This window comes from Cyprinus carpio, chromosome B6, assembly GCF_018340385.1.
Source record: "Cyprinus carpio isolate SPL01 chromosome B6, ASM1834038v1, whole genome shotgun sequence".
Taxonomy (NCBI): domain Eukaryota; kingdom Metazoa; phylum Chordata; class Actinopteri; order Cypriniformes; family Cyprinidae; genus Cyprinus; species Cyprinus carpio.
Genome location: NC_056602.1, coordinates 14,727,164 through 14,741,916, shown reverse-complemented (window position 1 = coordinate 14,741,916; position 14,753 = coordinate 14,727,164). Strand labels below are relative to the sequence as shown.

At 35.9% G+C, this 14,753-nt stretch overlaps 1 protein-coding gene across 1 annotated transcript in view; it reads left to right on the top strand.

Moving 5' to 3' along the window:
• Positions 1-4,321: 4,321 nt before the first annotated feature.
• Positions 4,322-14,753, top strand: part of LOC109057955 (heparan sulfate 2-O-sulfotransferase 1-like) — a 58,194-nt gene continuing 47,762 nt past the window's right edge. The window contains exon 1 of the mRNA XM_042725800.1: positions 4,322-4,448. Coding sequence (XP_042581734.1) covers positions 4,322-4,448 — 127 coding nt within the window. The remainder of the gene's footprint in view (positions 4,449-14,753) is intronic.

Here is a 14,753-nt window from a genome sequence, read left to right as displayed (position 1 = left end):
TTGCACTGCATTAAAAAAGGCTTATAATACATCAACATTAGTAATGTATGAACTTGAGGTCATTGTGATTCCATCACTTATGGAACTGAAATTAAAATGAACTCCATATTTCCCCATAGGCTCTCTCTTATAGTTATGTAAAACACTTTTAATAGAAAAGGCCATATGCTGCACTTCCCTGCTATTAATAAATCAGCATTAGGCACAAAGCATTTATTATTAATTACTAGTTTGAGTTATAGTACAAGAGGTTAATAATGGATGTCTGGGCTTGATTAATGCATTGTTAATTAGCTGCTAATACGAGTATTCTTACTGCCTTAACAGATGCCTTACTGCTGATTAGTGTCGTAATCCTTTTAAGGTTGCCTTCTTTGTGCCTTGTAGTTTTACTCCTTTCTCTGTGAGTAATGCCTTTTTACTGCTTATTTTACTGCAGACTACAGTACATTTCCCATTAGTGAACGAGAAGACAATATAATTTAACTCACAAGCAAATAAAATATCAAAAAAATAGCACATAATACTTTAAGTCAGTTACATAGCAGCTTAACAATACAACATGACAGCGAGCCATGGATCACAAATAATCTCATGAGAATGTATTGACCTTGTATTGTATTGGCTGATACTTCCACTGCACAGTTAAAGACTAATTGAAGAAACCCTTGAATGTACAGAATATGTTAATCTAAAAACACCTCACACTCAGTGTGTAGTGTCTTCTTTATCAAAAGCAATTAATCCACAAATTTAAATAAGCATTTCATGCTTTTTTCTAATTATTTACTTTCATAAGACATTATCTGGATGAAAGGAGGTTTCACCCTTCACTGGTTATTTCTGAATGCTGTGTTTTGAAGTTAATTAAACCTTTACAATTTAAACAAGATTTTTCTCCACTGCTGTAGAAGTAATTCTTTATAATGAGACATTTTAATGCACTAAAGCTATATTTAAAAACAAATAAACAATTAGCAAAAAAACTGAATACAGTCTACATTGGTTGGTAAAAATGTGCAAACCAAACTTTGTATTATGTCCATCTATATTGCTTTGTTAACATTTTTTTTTTATCAACCGATAAAAGAGACTGTGCTAAATACTAGCCCCAAAGTGTCTGCATTATTAACATTTTTTAATTTTAATCTTAAAAAAAGAGGCATTTAACATGACCACAGAATAAATGAGCCAAATTATAAGAATACAATAAATGCTAAAAGACAGTAAATTGGCCATTTTTTAAATGATGTACATCTGTTTTTATATAAATGTGTGTTTAATAATTGCTTACACAAATAAATCACTGATTGAAGTGCAACAAATGCAGTTTAAAGCATTTTGTATACTCTGTTGTCATGAAGGCCAAGAGTCTCAGCTTTTCAGTTAAACTGTAAGCAGAAAAAAAAGAAAGCTAAAAAGATTATTAAAAGATTGGGAAAAACTATGAACCTTCTTAGGACCACTAAGCAGATTTTAATGAAAAAAAAAAAAAATTAACCAGACATGGCTAAAATAAAGCCATAAAAAAAATAAAAATAAAAACCTATAAATGAGAAAATATTTGCCTTTCCTTGCATTTAGAAATGAAAATGAATATAAGATGCAAAAATGTATTAAATAACTTTCAGTAATTCAGAAGCTGGTCTTATCAGCTCTGAGCACTGAAGGAAGCGCTATTGATTTTTTGGAAACAGCGGGTTGTGGTGGATTGCATTTATGGATGTCTTTGTTATCTTTTAGTTTTTGTATGAGTGGTAAATTGTGCTTGGTACATTCAAGTTACTTTTGAGAATCATAGCTTATATACCCACCTTTATATGGAACAGTAGGTATATTTTTTTCTTTTGGCCATCTATTGGCTGCTTCAATATGTACCTCCAGGGTATGCATCATATACTGCAGTTTGTGCAGTATATACTATTTCTATGGCCACAGGAAGATGAGAGTCATACATACAGTATATGATGATACACCTGCTGTGGTGACAGATGGTAAGAGGAAGATATTTAAAGCAGAAGCCAAATCCAGATGATTTGATTGGTGGCAATTTCATGCACAGTTGGATTCCTCCACGCCTCTATATGTGCTGTGTGTTGGCAACACTTGGCACAGATACAAAAATACAGTTGGTCCTTTTATACATCTATACATAATTCCCATGGTGGACCCTCTGCAATCACAATTGGAAATATGAGTCTAATGCTTAAAATATTTGGCTGAGGTCTCCAGAATAGGCCTTCTCATCATATTATTCAGTTTTACAATTACAGTGTTTAGTTGGGTATGTTACAGGGTTTTATTTAGCAAGAGTATTTCATTCTTCATATTTTATGAATCGTGTTTTATTTTCTCTCAAACTCTCACTTTGATTTTCCGTTTGAATTTAACTGCAGAAAATAATCATACAGACTTATTTTTGTTTCAGATGTTCTGTATGCAGGCTACTTACAGGGCATGCAGTTTTGAGAGTGTATTTATAAAATCTGGAGAGTGTATCAATCAATCAATCAGTTAATCAATCAATCAATCAGTTAATCAATCAATCAATCAGTCAATCAATCAATCAATCAATCAGTCAGTCAATCAATCAGCCTGTTAGCATTATGTTAACAATACACAGACTTTTGTATCAACTACAAAATGGCTGTTAGAGTGCTTTTTATTGATTGATTTTAATGATTGATAATTGTTTATATGTTCAAGAGAGCCCACCGCCAAATTGCATTTAATGTAAATATATTTTTACTTGTCCCAAGCAGAAATCACTTTCTTAAAAATCATTTAAAAAGGATTTCTTAGAAAGGTATAAAGACACAAGCCCATGTAATTTGAAATGTCAAGCATAAAAATCCCAAGGCAAGAGCCACTAATAAACAGACCAAAACATATACATTTAATACTTTTTTATTGCATAATCTATGTCTTATAATTTGTGTAAAATATTTATCTAAATGTATAAATCTTCAATGAGTTTCATGGAAACCTCTGCCCCCAAAGCTTGAAATAGCACTACACTGTAAAAAAACAAAAAACAGAATCATTCTGTAAAAAAAAAAAAAAAAAACTATAAAAACAACCTGAAAATTATAGAATTATAGGCCTACAATATAAAACCGTAAACCCAGTTCATCCAACAATGCACACTGCTAATAAAATCTATTTCTGTATTCCTTTATTTTCTTAACATATACTGACACCCACATACTAATTCAGGTGGTAAAAAAGGAAGACAAATTTAAGAATCACGAAAAAAAGTCAATTTAAACAAGCTTTTCCACAGGCAAAATTACACTAGCAGTTTCAGAAGGTGCAGTGATTCACGCAAACACAAAACACCATCATGGTATACACACACGACACTAAAAATAATGGCAATAAAGATTGATTAAATAACATAAGATGTACAGAAACTGAAAGCTTCTTTTGTCTCTAAAACATAGGTATTCCTTGTGTGCGCCAACATAAGGCCTACTTTGCAAATAAACACCTTACTGATTCAGATAAAACCCAAATGTGCCTATAACTGATAACTATGAAGAAACATAATTATTCAAACAAAATACTTTCAGTTGTAAAGTGCTCCATGAGGCGAGAATACTGGGAATGTCAATTTACAGGTTTTCACTGTAAATTATAATTTGATTTGCCTTTAGATCCTTTAAAGGTTTTGCCTGTGTACGGTGGGAATAAAAAGGTATCAGCATTATTTTTTTTATTATTTTTTTTTACATTAAGACACAGTCAGAGACTTTGGCCCAGTATTTAGCCCTCATGTATATTAATATGGCAAGGTGTACTGTACTGTGGGTAATCCCAAGGAGATCCAGTAGCATAAACTCATTAATAATCAAGAGCCAAGTCTTTCACTGAGCCGAGTAATATGAAAGACTTGGCTCGTCTCAATCTCCAACCCGATAGATGGCGCTTAAAGCGCCGTTCCGTTCAACATCGCTTTCAATTTGAGTGCCGCGGAGGAATATACAATTCCCAGCTTTGAGTGACGCAGGAGAGCGATGGACGGTCGGAGCTGCACTTGATGTGCACAACTGACCAAGAAGTCAAGCGTCCCCCGGGGTTTGCTTTGAACCAGCAGAATACCACCTTCTGCAGACAGATGAGCGTCTGACCATGCCCTTTGATTGCACTGAGGATTCATTTACTACATCCGTAAACTTTTACTGTGTTCTCTGCGCATACTCGAGATCAATCTGTCCGGAGTCAGATATTAGATGCTCCAGCGTATTACGGATGATCCGAGCTTCTCATTTTCACATTCTACGGCATGACCCCATGTATGTATAATTCATCCGATACTTTGATGGAGCTCCTGAGGATCATGATGATGCCACCCAAGTTCCAGCTTTGGGCTGTTATGGCGTTTGGAGTGGCGATGCTGTTTAGGGAGAACCAGATTCAGAAGCTGGAAGAGTCTCGGGCAAAGCTGGGTGAGACTGCGGTATCTGTCTCAAACATCAGTGAGCTGCCTACCTACCATACAAAGCCTTTTTTGGGAACTCATGCACGTTCGATTCTTAATAGAAGAATCGATGGAACGCGCCTGTATGCGACAGAAATGGTGGTTTAGACGTCTGCGTGCAGCTCTTTCTCAGCTCATGGGGTTTGTTTGAGACAGTCTGCTTTCAGTTAGTGGAACTCTTCAATATACAACAAAACACAAGACATTAGGACCTGAGAGTGCTGTAAGTACAACCGAATTTGCATTCAAGACTTATTTGAATTAATAGTTTCACCCACAAATGAAAATTTGATCTATATGTCGTGTTTGACCTCGTTATATTTCTCTTCTGCGAAACACAACAAAGGGAAGATGTTGAAGAATGGCTGTTGCGGTGCAGTTGACACTGAATAGTAATGTGAAGATGTCAAACCTCAAAATGGATGCCCGAAATCACCAATGGAAATATAAAAAAGTAGTCCATGCGCCTATTCTTCATGTCATCTCATTTATAATCTTCACCTCGATAAAAGAGTCAAACCAATAATAGAGTGCAACCAAGTACCCAACGTCCTTGATTCTGAAAGTATTTTTTCTCATATGGATTTTTTTGTTTTTTTTTTAATAAATAGTCTTTTTGAAGTGCCATGCCAAAAAATCAAGCAGCAGAGGTGAGTCACACATATTACTAACCATTTATTAAATGAAAAAATAGGTGTTTGAAAGTATTAAAGCATACTTGTTTTAAAGATTGCTGATGATTGCTATTAAACAATATAAATTTTAGTTATTTTTTAAAATTCAATCTTGTGAATGGGCTACCCTGCTGTCTGGTTGAGTAGGAACATTTGTTTCAGCTGATGGTTGTTTGTTCACCATACTGGACATCATTACGCGGAGCAATGGTGGATGGCTAGATTTTCAGTAAACCCATGATTTAATGTCGTTTGGTCCTCCAGGATACTTTGAATATAGCCTAGTGCATTGAGTCTTGGGAGGGAACCTTTTTTTGTACTTTTTAATTAATTCTTTGTTGAGGCTTGAAATCTTAAGGGGTGGTATTTTGTCCTTGTTATCAAGAAATCAGAAAAAGACAAAATCTATAAATGATGTGAGGGAGATAAAAATGGCATAATTTTTATTTGGGGATGAAACTGTTCCTTTATTTAGGCTGATAACAAAAAAAACTTCATTCAGCGATACAGTATTGAAGAGATGACGGAGAGTTGGACGGGGGTAGTTTTCGAACTCAGCACTCAGACGGGTATTTAGTACATTTGATCAAACTCTTACACTAATCCAATTTTACTCACCAATCTGCTTTTTGTTTATAATCAGCTTACTACATTTATGATCACCATAATAATTTCGTGGGTAAGGCAGGTAAGAGCTATTATTAGACAAAATAACAGACATTTAGCTGAGAGTAAGTAAAATCATTTAATGATGATGATTGGTGCTCCGTTTTTGTCTTTCTTGTCTCGAGTTGTTTATGAATGGTTTATAAGCATCCTAAAGATTGCCGTTAGTTGGGTCCAGATTCCAAACGTGACTGGTTTTGGGGGAATCCGGACCCTTTCAATATTGGAAGTCTACATGATTTGCATCATGACCATGCAGTCTCAGAGTTCCATCAGCCTTATGGATCATTAAACTTTGCAAAAGCAAATTTGTGTTTGGTTAGCACACCCTGGAAGATGACCCATTTGCCAGTCTTTTGGTGTGAATGTTGAGGCTACTTAGAAAAATACAGTGGAAGGCAAGTGAAAGCAGAGTCATAGCACTATTTCTATTTCACTGTACCACTGTTTCTTGCATGGATTGTTTTAATGTCCAAAACTTTCCTGTTGTGTGTCCTAAACAGTGCAAAAAATAATTTATCTACTGTATAAGCCCTCACACCTGCAGCTGATGTTCCCAGTGAACTGAATGGAAGCTGGTGTGTTTTCACACACATCCTCCAGTGACCTATTGAACATTTTCTGGCAGTCCAGGTGCATCCACACATAACATGCGTGCAGAACAGCTGAAAAATGAGTCCATTCATTTAGTTTGACACTACTAAAAGATGAGGTAAGAGGTCGGGTTACAGGTCTGTGGAAACTGATTGAAGATTTAGAGTGAGAAAACTTAATTTGGACTTTTCTAAAGGGACTAGTTCCACCCAAAATGAAAATTTGATGTTTAGCTGCTTACCCCCAGGGCATCCAAGATGTAGGTGACTTTGTTTCTTCCTAGAACACAAATCATGATTTTAAATCCAACACCATTGCAGTCTATCAGTCTTATAATGCATGGCAGTGGTTATAAAAATCTATGAGAGTTAAAAAAAAAAAACTGGACTATATAATTGCATTACCACCACCTATCTCTCAAGGTGGACCATTGACACTCTATCTACAGCCTCAATTAGGAGTGTCACTATTAAGTCTGCGATCCGCCATAAAGCAAGAAGGAAGAAGTGCCTCAGGGATGCCTGCTGCTGTGAATGTGCCTTCACAAGAGTTCTAAGAGACAGTTTCGGACATTTGTGTTACTCAGAAGGTGAAAAAAAAAACGATATAAATACTGTTCAGTTTCCTTGCACAGACCACCGCTAGTCGTTTTCGTGTTGTCTTTACATATCAATGTATCATCTCACGAGCAGTTAGCAGGGTTTAATTTTGATTTGTCTAGTGTGCATGTTTTTTTTTTGTGGTTATGTTTTTTTGCTCTCATAGATTTTTATTACCATTGCCATGCATTATAAGACTGATAGACTGCAACGGTTGGATTTCAAAAAAATCATGATTTGTGTTCTACTGAAAGAAACACAAAGTCACCTACATACTGGATGCCCTGGGGCCTGGGGGGTAAGCAGATAAACATCAAATTTCACATTTTTGGGTGAAACTAGATCCTTTTAAAGTGGGGAACAAAAAAACACCAAACACCAGCTGCTGCAACCTCCAATGGCAATTCATAAGCCTAAATGGCTTCTGCTGTTGATTAGAATTGCAATGGTATTGGTCATGATAGGTATTTGAACTCAAAATAAACAATACACACAAAATATATAGGCCTAATGAAATCCATTCAAAGCAGATAGCAGGACAGACAGCATGTTACATATAGTGGCACCTTTAAATAAAAATATACAATATGAATTTCACCCCACTCTCCGTATACCAGTGCAAATGATTGCTGTCAATTTAGCATTGAGGCCCGTTTTTTGCACTTATGGATGAGAAACTCTTAATCATAAGCTTCATCAGAAGTGGAGAGTTAATTAATTGAAAGCAACGCTGCCGTTTCTAACCCTGTGATGGACGTTTGTTGAGGCTTAGGATGCCAGGGCTGACAGAGGAGTGTGAATCTGATTTGCCCTGTGCAGGCTTTGAATTTATAGACTCTGCACTAGCGCTTATTAGGTTGTCATTCACCTGGACATGGTTCATTAGAAGATGGAATTAACCCCTTAGCTTTGCCTCCCACTCCACTAAGTTACAAGCATCACGTGTCAAGCATATAAATCTGGTGTTCAGCCACTGCCAACAGGCTCTTATTGGGTTTTTTTTTCTATGCCATAGATTATACACATCAGTTTTTATTCTCATTCCACTACCAGCTGTGCAGCTCACAAAGAGAGAGAATTAAGCAGACCGAAGCCTGCGTGCAGTGTGACAAGAATAGCTCCGCTTTTAAAGAGCACCACATTGCCCGTACGTAAAAAATTCTCATAATGTAGTCCTATTGGCAAAGAGAGAGATGAAAGAGTTTTTCCCGAAATACTGAATATCTGCAATCAATTCGATGCCAATGATATGGAGCATCTTCACTTTGGATAATATGCTGAGCAAATACGTTTCACAGGATATGTTAAACAATGCAACTGCATTCGGAGGTTTTTTTTCTGTGGAGCAGATAGGAACGTCTGTAGATGGATATTGAATGAAAATAATAATTGTTTATTCAGCAAGACTGCATCAAAGTGATCAAAGTTCAATTGATCAAAGAGTCACTTATATAATAAATGCTGTCTTTTTAAACTTCTATTAAAAAAAAAACAAAAAAAAAAACCTGTTTGATGGTTTTGAAATATTAAGCGGCACAACGCGTTTTCAACATTGATAATAGTAAGAAACTGCTTATTGAGCACTAAATCAGCATATTTCAGAATGTGATTTTTGAGTATGATAAATGTGACACTGAAGATTGAGACGACAACTAAATTAAATTTTGAAAAAATGTTTAAAACAGAAGAAAAGTATTTACAGTATTGCTGTTTTTTTTATCTCTATTTGATCCGATATATAAAGCCTGTTCGTGGGTATAAAGACTTCCATTAAAAGTATTAAAAAAATCTTACTGACGCATATTTTTGAAAGGTAGTGTTAATGCAGGTAAGATGGGAGACTTAGCCTAACTTTTAAAAATGAAAAAAAGATTGTTAATCAACGTATTTTAATGCTTAATTTACAGTTAAAGCTTTTCTTAAATACCACTAAAGGGTTCAAGTGTGCCAATTTTAAAATATTCAAAAATATTCCACTTGTGTGAATTTGCAGGCAAGATAATGTGGTAATCTTTTCTGGTTGCTTTCACAAAACTACAAAAAACATACCTGAACAGTCGTTATTATGGCAAACATTATTTTATGAGGTGATTTGTTTTTAAAGGCATAGGCAGGAGGTGTACCCAAAAAATGAAAATTACCCCTGATTTACTCGTCCTCAAGCATTTCCCGAGGTGTATATGACTTCCTTCTTTCAGACCAAAATACAATCGGAGTTGTATTAAAAAAAAAATGTCCTGGCTCCACCAGCTTTATAATGGCAGTGAATGGCTGTCGAGCGCGATTTTGAAGTCCAATAAAGTGGCATCCATCCATGCATCATAAAAATTGCTCCACCTTGCTTCCGGGTGGGATTCAATAAAGGCCTTCTGAAGTGAATTGATTGCATTTGGTGTAAGAAAAATAAGTATCCAATTTTAAAACGTTATAAAATGGTCACAGAGAGGAGTGGCGTGTCCAGCGGATTGATGTTAGGCCGGCCTTCGAGGGTGAGGTAAAGGCATTTTTGGAGTGATAACTTATCCCTGTAATTAATGTAGAGTTATTGATGGGTCAATTAAGAATGGTTCTTTTCCCTTACTGTTGCAGTTATGTTTGGTGATGGTGGTGGTGGTGCAGAATACGCATCAATTGACCTGTTTAAGAATATTTTCTTTTGTTCCTTTTATAAAGCCCACTTTAATTAGATACAGTGTTGTATTGCTGATAGAAAGGCATTTTCTCTTATCACAACTGGCGATTTTATCAAAAGGTCTCTTCTTTCTGCATTGATGGCAGTTAACTTTTAACAGACACAAAGATTGGATGTCCTTGTTAGCAGGTGATTCATTCCCATGTCAGCTACTGAATGAATCTCTTTTCGGACGCAGGTGGGACAACTTGCTGTCCATGGATGCCCAGGGGTGAGTGGCTGATAGCAGAGCTCTCCTAAATTGGAGACCTTGCTCTGACGACTTTTAAATGGAGTGATTTATTCTGTTTGTCATCACGGCAGCACCTCTCAGCTGTTTTTCCTAGTATCATGTCATGCTCAGAGAATTGAAAATGGCCCCTGTGTTTGTCTGACTAGATGCAGAAACAGGTCTAAGTGATGGACAGTGCAAATTTTTTTTTTTTTTTTTTTTTTTTTTGTCTGGCTTGCTTTTCTGGTCATGTGTACAGACTCTTGCAATCACCCTTTGTCTTTGGATTCAAGAGGTGTGATTCTGTGATTTTATGGGAAATGATGCATAGTTGCAATTGATTCTTAATTAAAAGTTAATTTTATGTAGGCTGTGTTTATTATGCTATTGTCTGCTTTGTTTTCCCATAGTCCATCAATGGGGTGTTAATTTTGCTTTTGTTGTAAACATATCATTTGTTGGCTATTCTTTTTTGATTGTTTTTTCGCATTGTAAAAGCGTCTTTAGGTACTTGAAAGTTCTATTTCTTTTTACACAATTTCCCCCCATTACCCACCGTGGAAGAATCTCTACACAACAATCTAGATGTAAGGTTTGTGTGTGTTCTAGCACAGGAAATCTGTTATATACAGCTTTTCACATATTGCTTACAGGCATCTACCAAGAAAATATATACATACAGGGGTCAATTCCATTTCCTAGAGATTATCCTGCAACCCGCTGGTTGTTCCATTGTTCATGGGAACTGCTGAATTGGTTGAGATCCTGCCAGTGAGAGGGTGTATATCTCTTTGTCACATTAGTTTCTAAATGTATTCCTCTGTTGGGATGCAGTTTGTCCTTTACAGTCACTGTACTGGTAAAATTGACCCACTTCACCCAAACACAAAAAAAGGGTGAAGTGCTGCTTTAAAAGAGTGGATTTGACATGACCTAAATGTATCTTTTTTTAATTATATAGGAACATCTATAGGACACATCTCTCAAAATAAATGTTGCTATTTAGCCGTGTAATTGCAAAATGAAGAGGATTATTTTAAAAAACTGTTTAAAAATGATAATGCTTACTTCCTAAATTTAAGAGAATAGCAGACTCTACAGGAAGGAAAAAAAAAAAAAGAAAAACTTTGACAGCCAATCAGAATCCATCCAACTTAGTTATTTTCTGTTAGTGTGCGTACACGACACTAGTATAGTTATTGCAATTATCATCTTTATAATTATTTTTCTTGGAGTGTTTGTGCCTTAAGAATGTATACTCAATGCTAATACTCTGAAGATATTGTGTAGAAACTGGGCAGGTCCCCAGTATGGCAAATTTGCAAGTACAAAAAAACTTTTCTCCTCCTTTTTAATGCATCTCTGGCTCTAGAACTTTTTACACACTGAAAAATGTGTTTATGATGGGAATAACATTTTGGAGTTTATAGAGACATAGACTGAACAAGTTTTTAGTTTATTGATTCTGCCTTTTTGTTATGACCTACTTTCCTAGTTTCCTTGGCACATTTCTCTCTTATACAAGTGTAGTTTTTCTGTCTTTAAGGGCTGTATGTTTTGGCCGATACTGTTATGATTTTGATGTTATGGCTGATATGACAAATGTGGTGGACAGTAACTAAATATTTTTTATTTCGTTACTGAAGTACAATATTTACTTTTTTTTTTTTTTTTTTTTTAAGCAGTTTTTTTTTTTTTTTTTTTTTTTGGTAAATGTTTATTTTACTACATTCCAAGGCACAATATTGTACTTTTTACTCCACTACATTTAATAAAAATATTTTGATATGGAGAAATTGTCACGCACTGTGAGACAAGATAGTGGTGTCTGGTTCGTGAACAAGCTGTTTATTTTCAATGAGCCTGTTAAATCAGTTCGCAAATCGCACTGAATGATTCATTCATGAATTGGATTGAGCAGACAACAACTCACTGATTCAAATGATCTGAGTCTGAGTCTCCAGTTAACAATTCACTAGATTCAAAAGTCTCAAAATGACACGAATGGGAGATCCTCGGAGCTTGAGTGCACACGCGACTGATGGCATGAAAAGTAAGTCACTAATGCTGTGTTTTAGCGTTTATTATTGTAGATGAAAATCATATTTAGGTCATGAGTGTCCATTGTTTGTGAACTAAACCTGCTGTAAAAGGGCTATATGAAATGTTTGAAAGTATATGTTCATATTTTTGTATGGACATCTGAACGGGGTAGGTTTTATTCAAAAACTAAACATAATGTTAAAATAACGCTAATTAATGCCCATTTTATTTTGAATTTATTTAGACACAGTAGTATAGAATTTGTATAATAGCCATTTAATCTACCACAACGTAATTATTGACTTGTCAGTATTATATAAGTGCATCCTTGTGTTTTTGGCAATGAGTAGAAATGAAACAAGATTCTTGAGAACAACTTTGTTCCATTTAGTTCCTGTTGTTTGAACTATCACTTTATTGTGCTGCTGTCTTTTAATGTGGTATCAATTTATATTTACCCACTGCTAAACCTCATGTGAAAAACTAAATGTGGATAGCTAATTTGCATTGGGTTTTTCTTGAACGGCTTCTACAAGAACCAGTCTTTTTTTTTTTTTTTTTTTTTTTTTTTTACTTTTGAAGCATCAAAGTTTTGGTTGTTCAGACTTTCAGTGGAGGGACAGAAATCTCTCAGGTTTAATTAAAAAATATCTTCATTTGTGTTTCGAAGATGAATGAAGGTCTTATGGGTTTGGAACAATATTAAGGCTGAGTAATTGGATTTTTGGGTGAACTAACCCTTTCAGTGTCCTCTGTTTAAAGAACAGTGGTCGCAGGCATACATTAAAAGGCCTTCAGTCTCTTCTGACGCCTTGGAAGACTAGGTCGCATAGAATGAATATTCAGTTTTGCATTTTAAAAAAAAATCTTTTTATTATTATTAATTTTTTGTCATGGATGGAACGTAGAATAAAAGGTCACTTTCTAATTTTTGTATTTTGCTGTCTGCCAAATTTGGCTGCCACAGCCCCCCACCTCTTTCTGAATAGAAATCCCTTTTGAAAGAAGTGGGTTGTAGCCACTCAGAGACCAAATCTGAAAGCAGGAAACCCATAGAGCCCAGTGTGGGAACAGCTGAATAGATTTTCCAACTCGCTTCCCTCTCCGCTCCTCCCCTTTATCCGAAGAGCGGAATGCCTCTTGTTCTGTAGTGGATTCCCTGCTCAACCTGCGGGTCTCCTTGGCAAAGCTGTGTTTACTGAGGCTAGAGAGCTAAAAAGGGAATGGTTGATTGACAGCTGCCTCTCATTTTACTGTGAACTCTAGTCTATTGTTCCACAGAGACTTCCCCTCAGCCTTATCACAAAGACTCCAGTCCTGAGGAGAAACTTGTTCCCTTGGAATAATGGTATCGTTCTTCCAGACAGTGTACTTTTTAATATTTGAGCACAACAATGAGATTTATTTTCTTTTTTTCTTGTTATTTTTTTATTGGCATGTGCAAAAACAGATGTTTTACTTGGGGTGAAACCAAAAGATGTGTTGAATTCTTTAATAATGCATCAAATTGGGAAGTTGCTTGGCAACTGTACACTACTTACAGTCACAATGTGTTTTCACTAGGCTCTTCAGAACTTAATGGCTCTCATTATATTCAACTGAGCTGTCTACACTGGAAGAGCACATCTCTGACAGTTTGCCGAGTACACTATGGATTTCTGCTTGCTGTCAAATTTTTTAGCAGTATTTGTGGTTTCTACTGGTTTGCCCATGTCTACCATGTTATTTAAATGGTTCTTTAAAGTGGTTTACAACTATGGTGCAAAATATTATTAGTGAAACAAATACATATTTTTTAAAAAAAAATAGTAAATTTGTGCTTAAGTTGCACAGTTGATTGTGAGGATGATATGAATCTCTACTCAGTTGACTGACATTTATAATCCGTATAGATGCAGTTGTGTGGTTAAACTGGCTCCATATTGAAAAATGCCTTTGATGAATGTAATGAGATCCAAATGATCATCTGTAACTCAAACACAAAAGCTGCTTTTATTTAAGCTTTCAATAATGTTCTGTGATTCATTTTGCCTAGCTCCAACTGATTGCACTGATCAGACATATGATAAATTAGAAAAGTGTGACAACGTGAAAGAAGTCAGCTTGGTCTGGTATCCCGAGTGCACACAAAAAGCACCTCTCAGACACCACACATGTTCTGAATTCAGTTCTCTTTTGCATCTTACCACACTTGAATACACACAAAAAGATGTTATTGTCTGTTTTGGTGAGTATTCGCAGAAACACACTCAGTTACGTCTTAAAGGGGTGCTATTATGCTTTTTCGCTTCTTCACTTTTTCAACTTTAGTAAGTCTGTAATGTTGCTGTTTGAGCATAAAAAAAGATCTGCAACTTTACAAAGCTCAAAGTCCAATTCAAAATGAGATATTTTATTTAACAGAAATCACTTTTCAAAAACTACAATGAATGACTCATTTGGACTACAACACATATTTTCCGGGATTTGTGATATCACAAAGATCGACAAATGGGACAAGACCTGGTTGAGCTGCACTAGAGAAGACAACGAGTGTTATCACTAGGTCGGAGACGTGCTAGTGTTCCCAAGACAGACAAGCTTAGAGTGGTTAAAATCATCCGGGTTTAACAGGCGCTCAAATTGATTTGATTGACACAATATTTAAACTGAAGCTGGCACCAGGCAGCTATGGTAAGAGGCAGGACATTTCCCGACCAGGCGCCGAGTGCTGTCAATCATTCCACACACACTGGCCCAGCTAACCAATCACAGCACACATTGGCCCGGCTGACCAATCACAGCACACACTGGC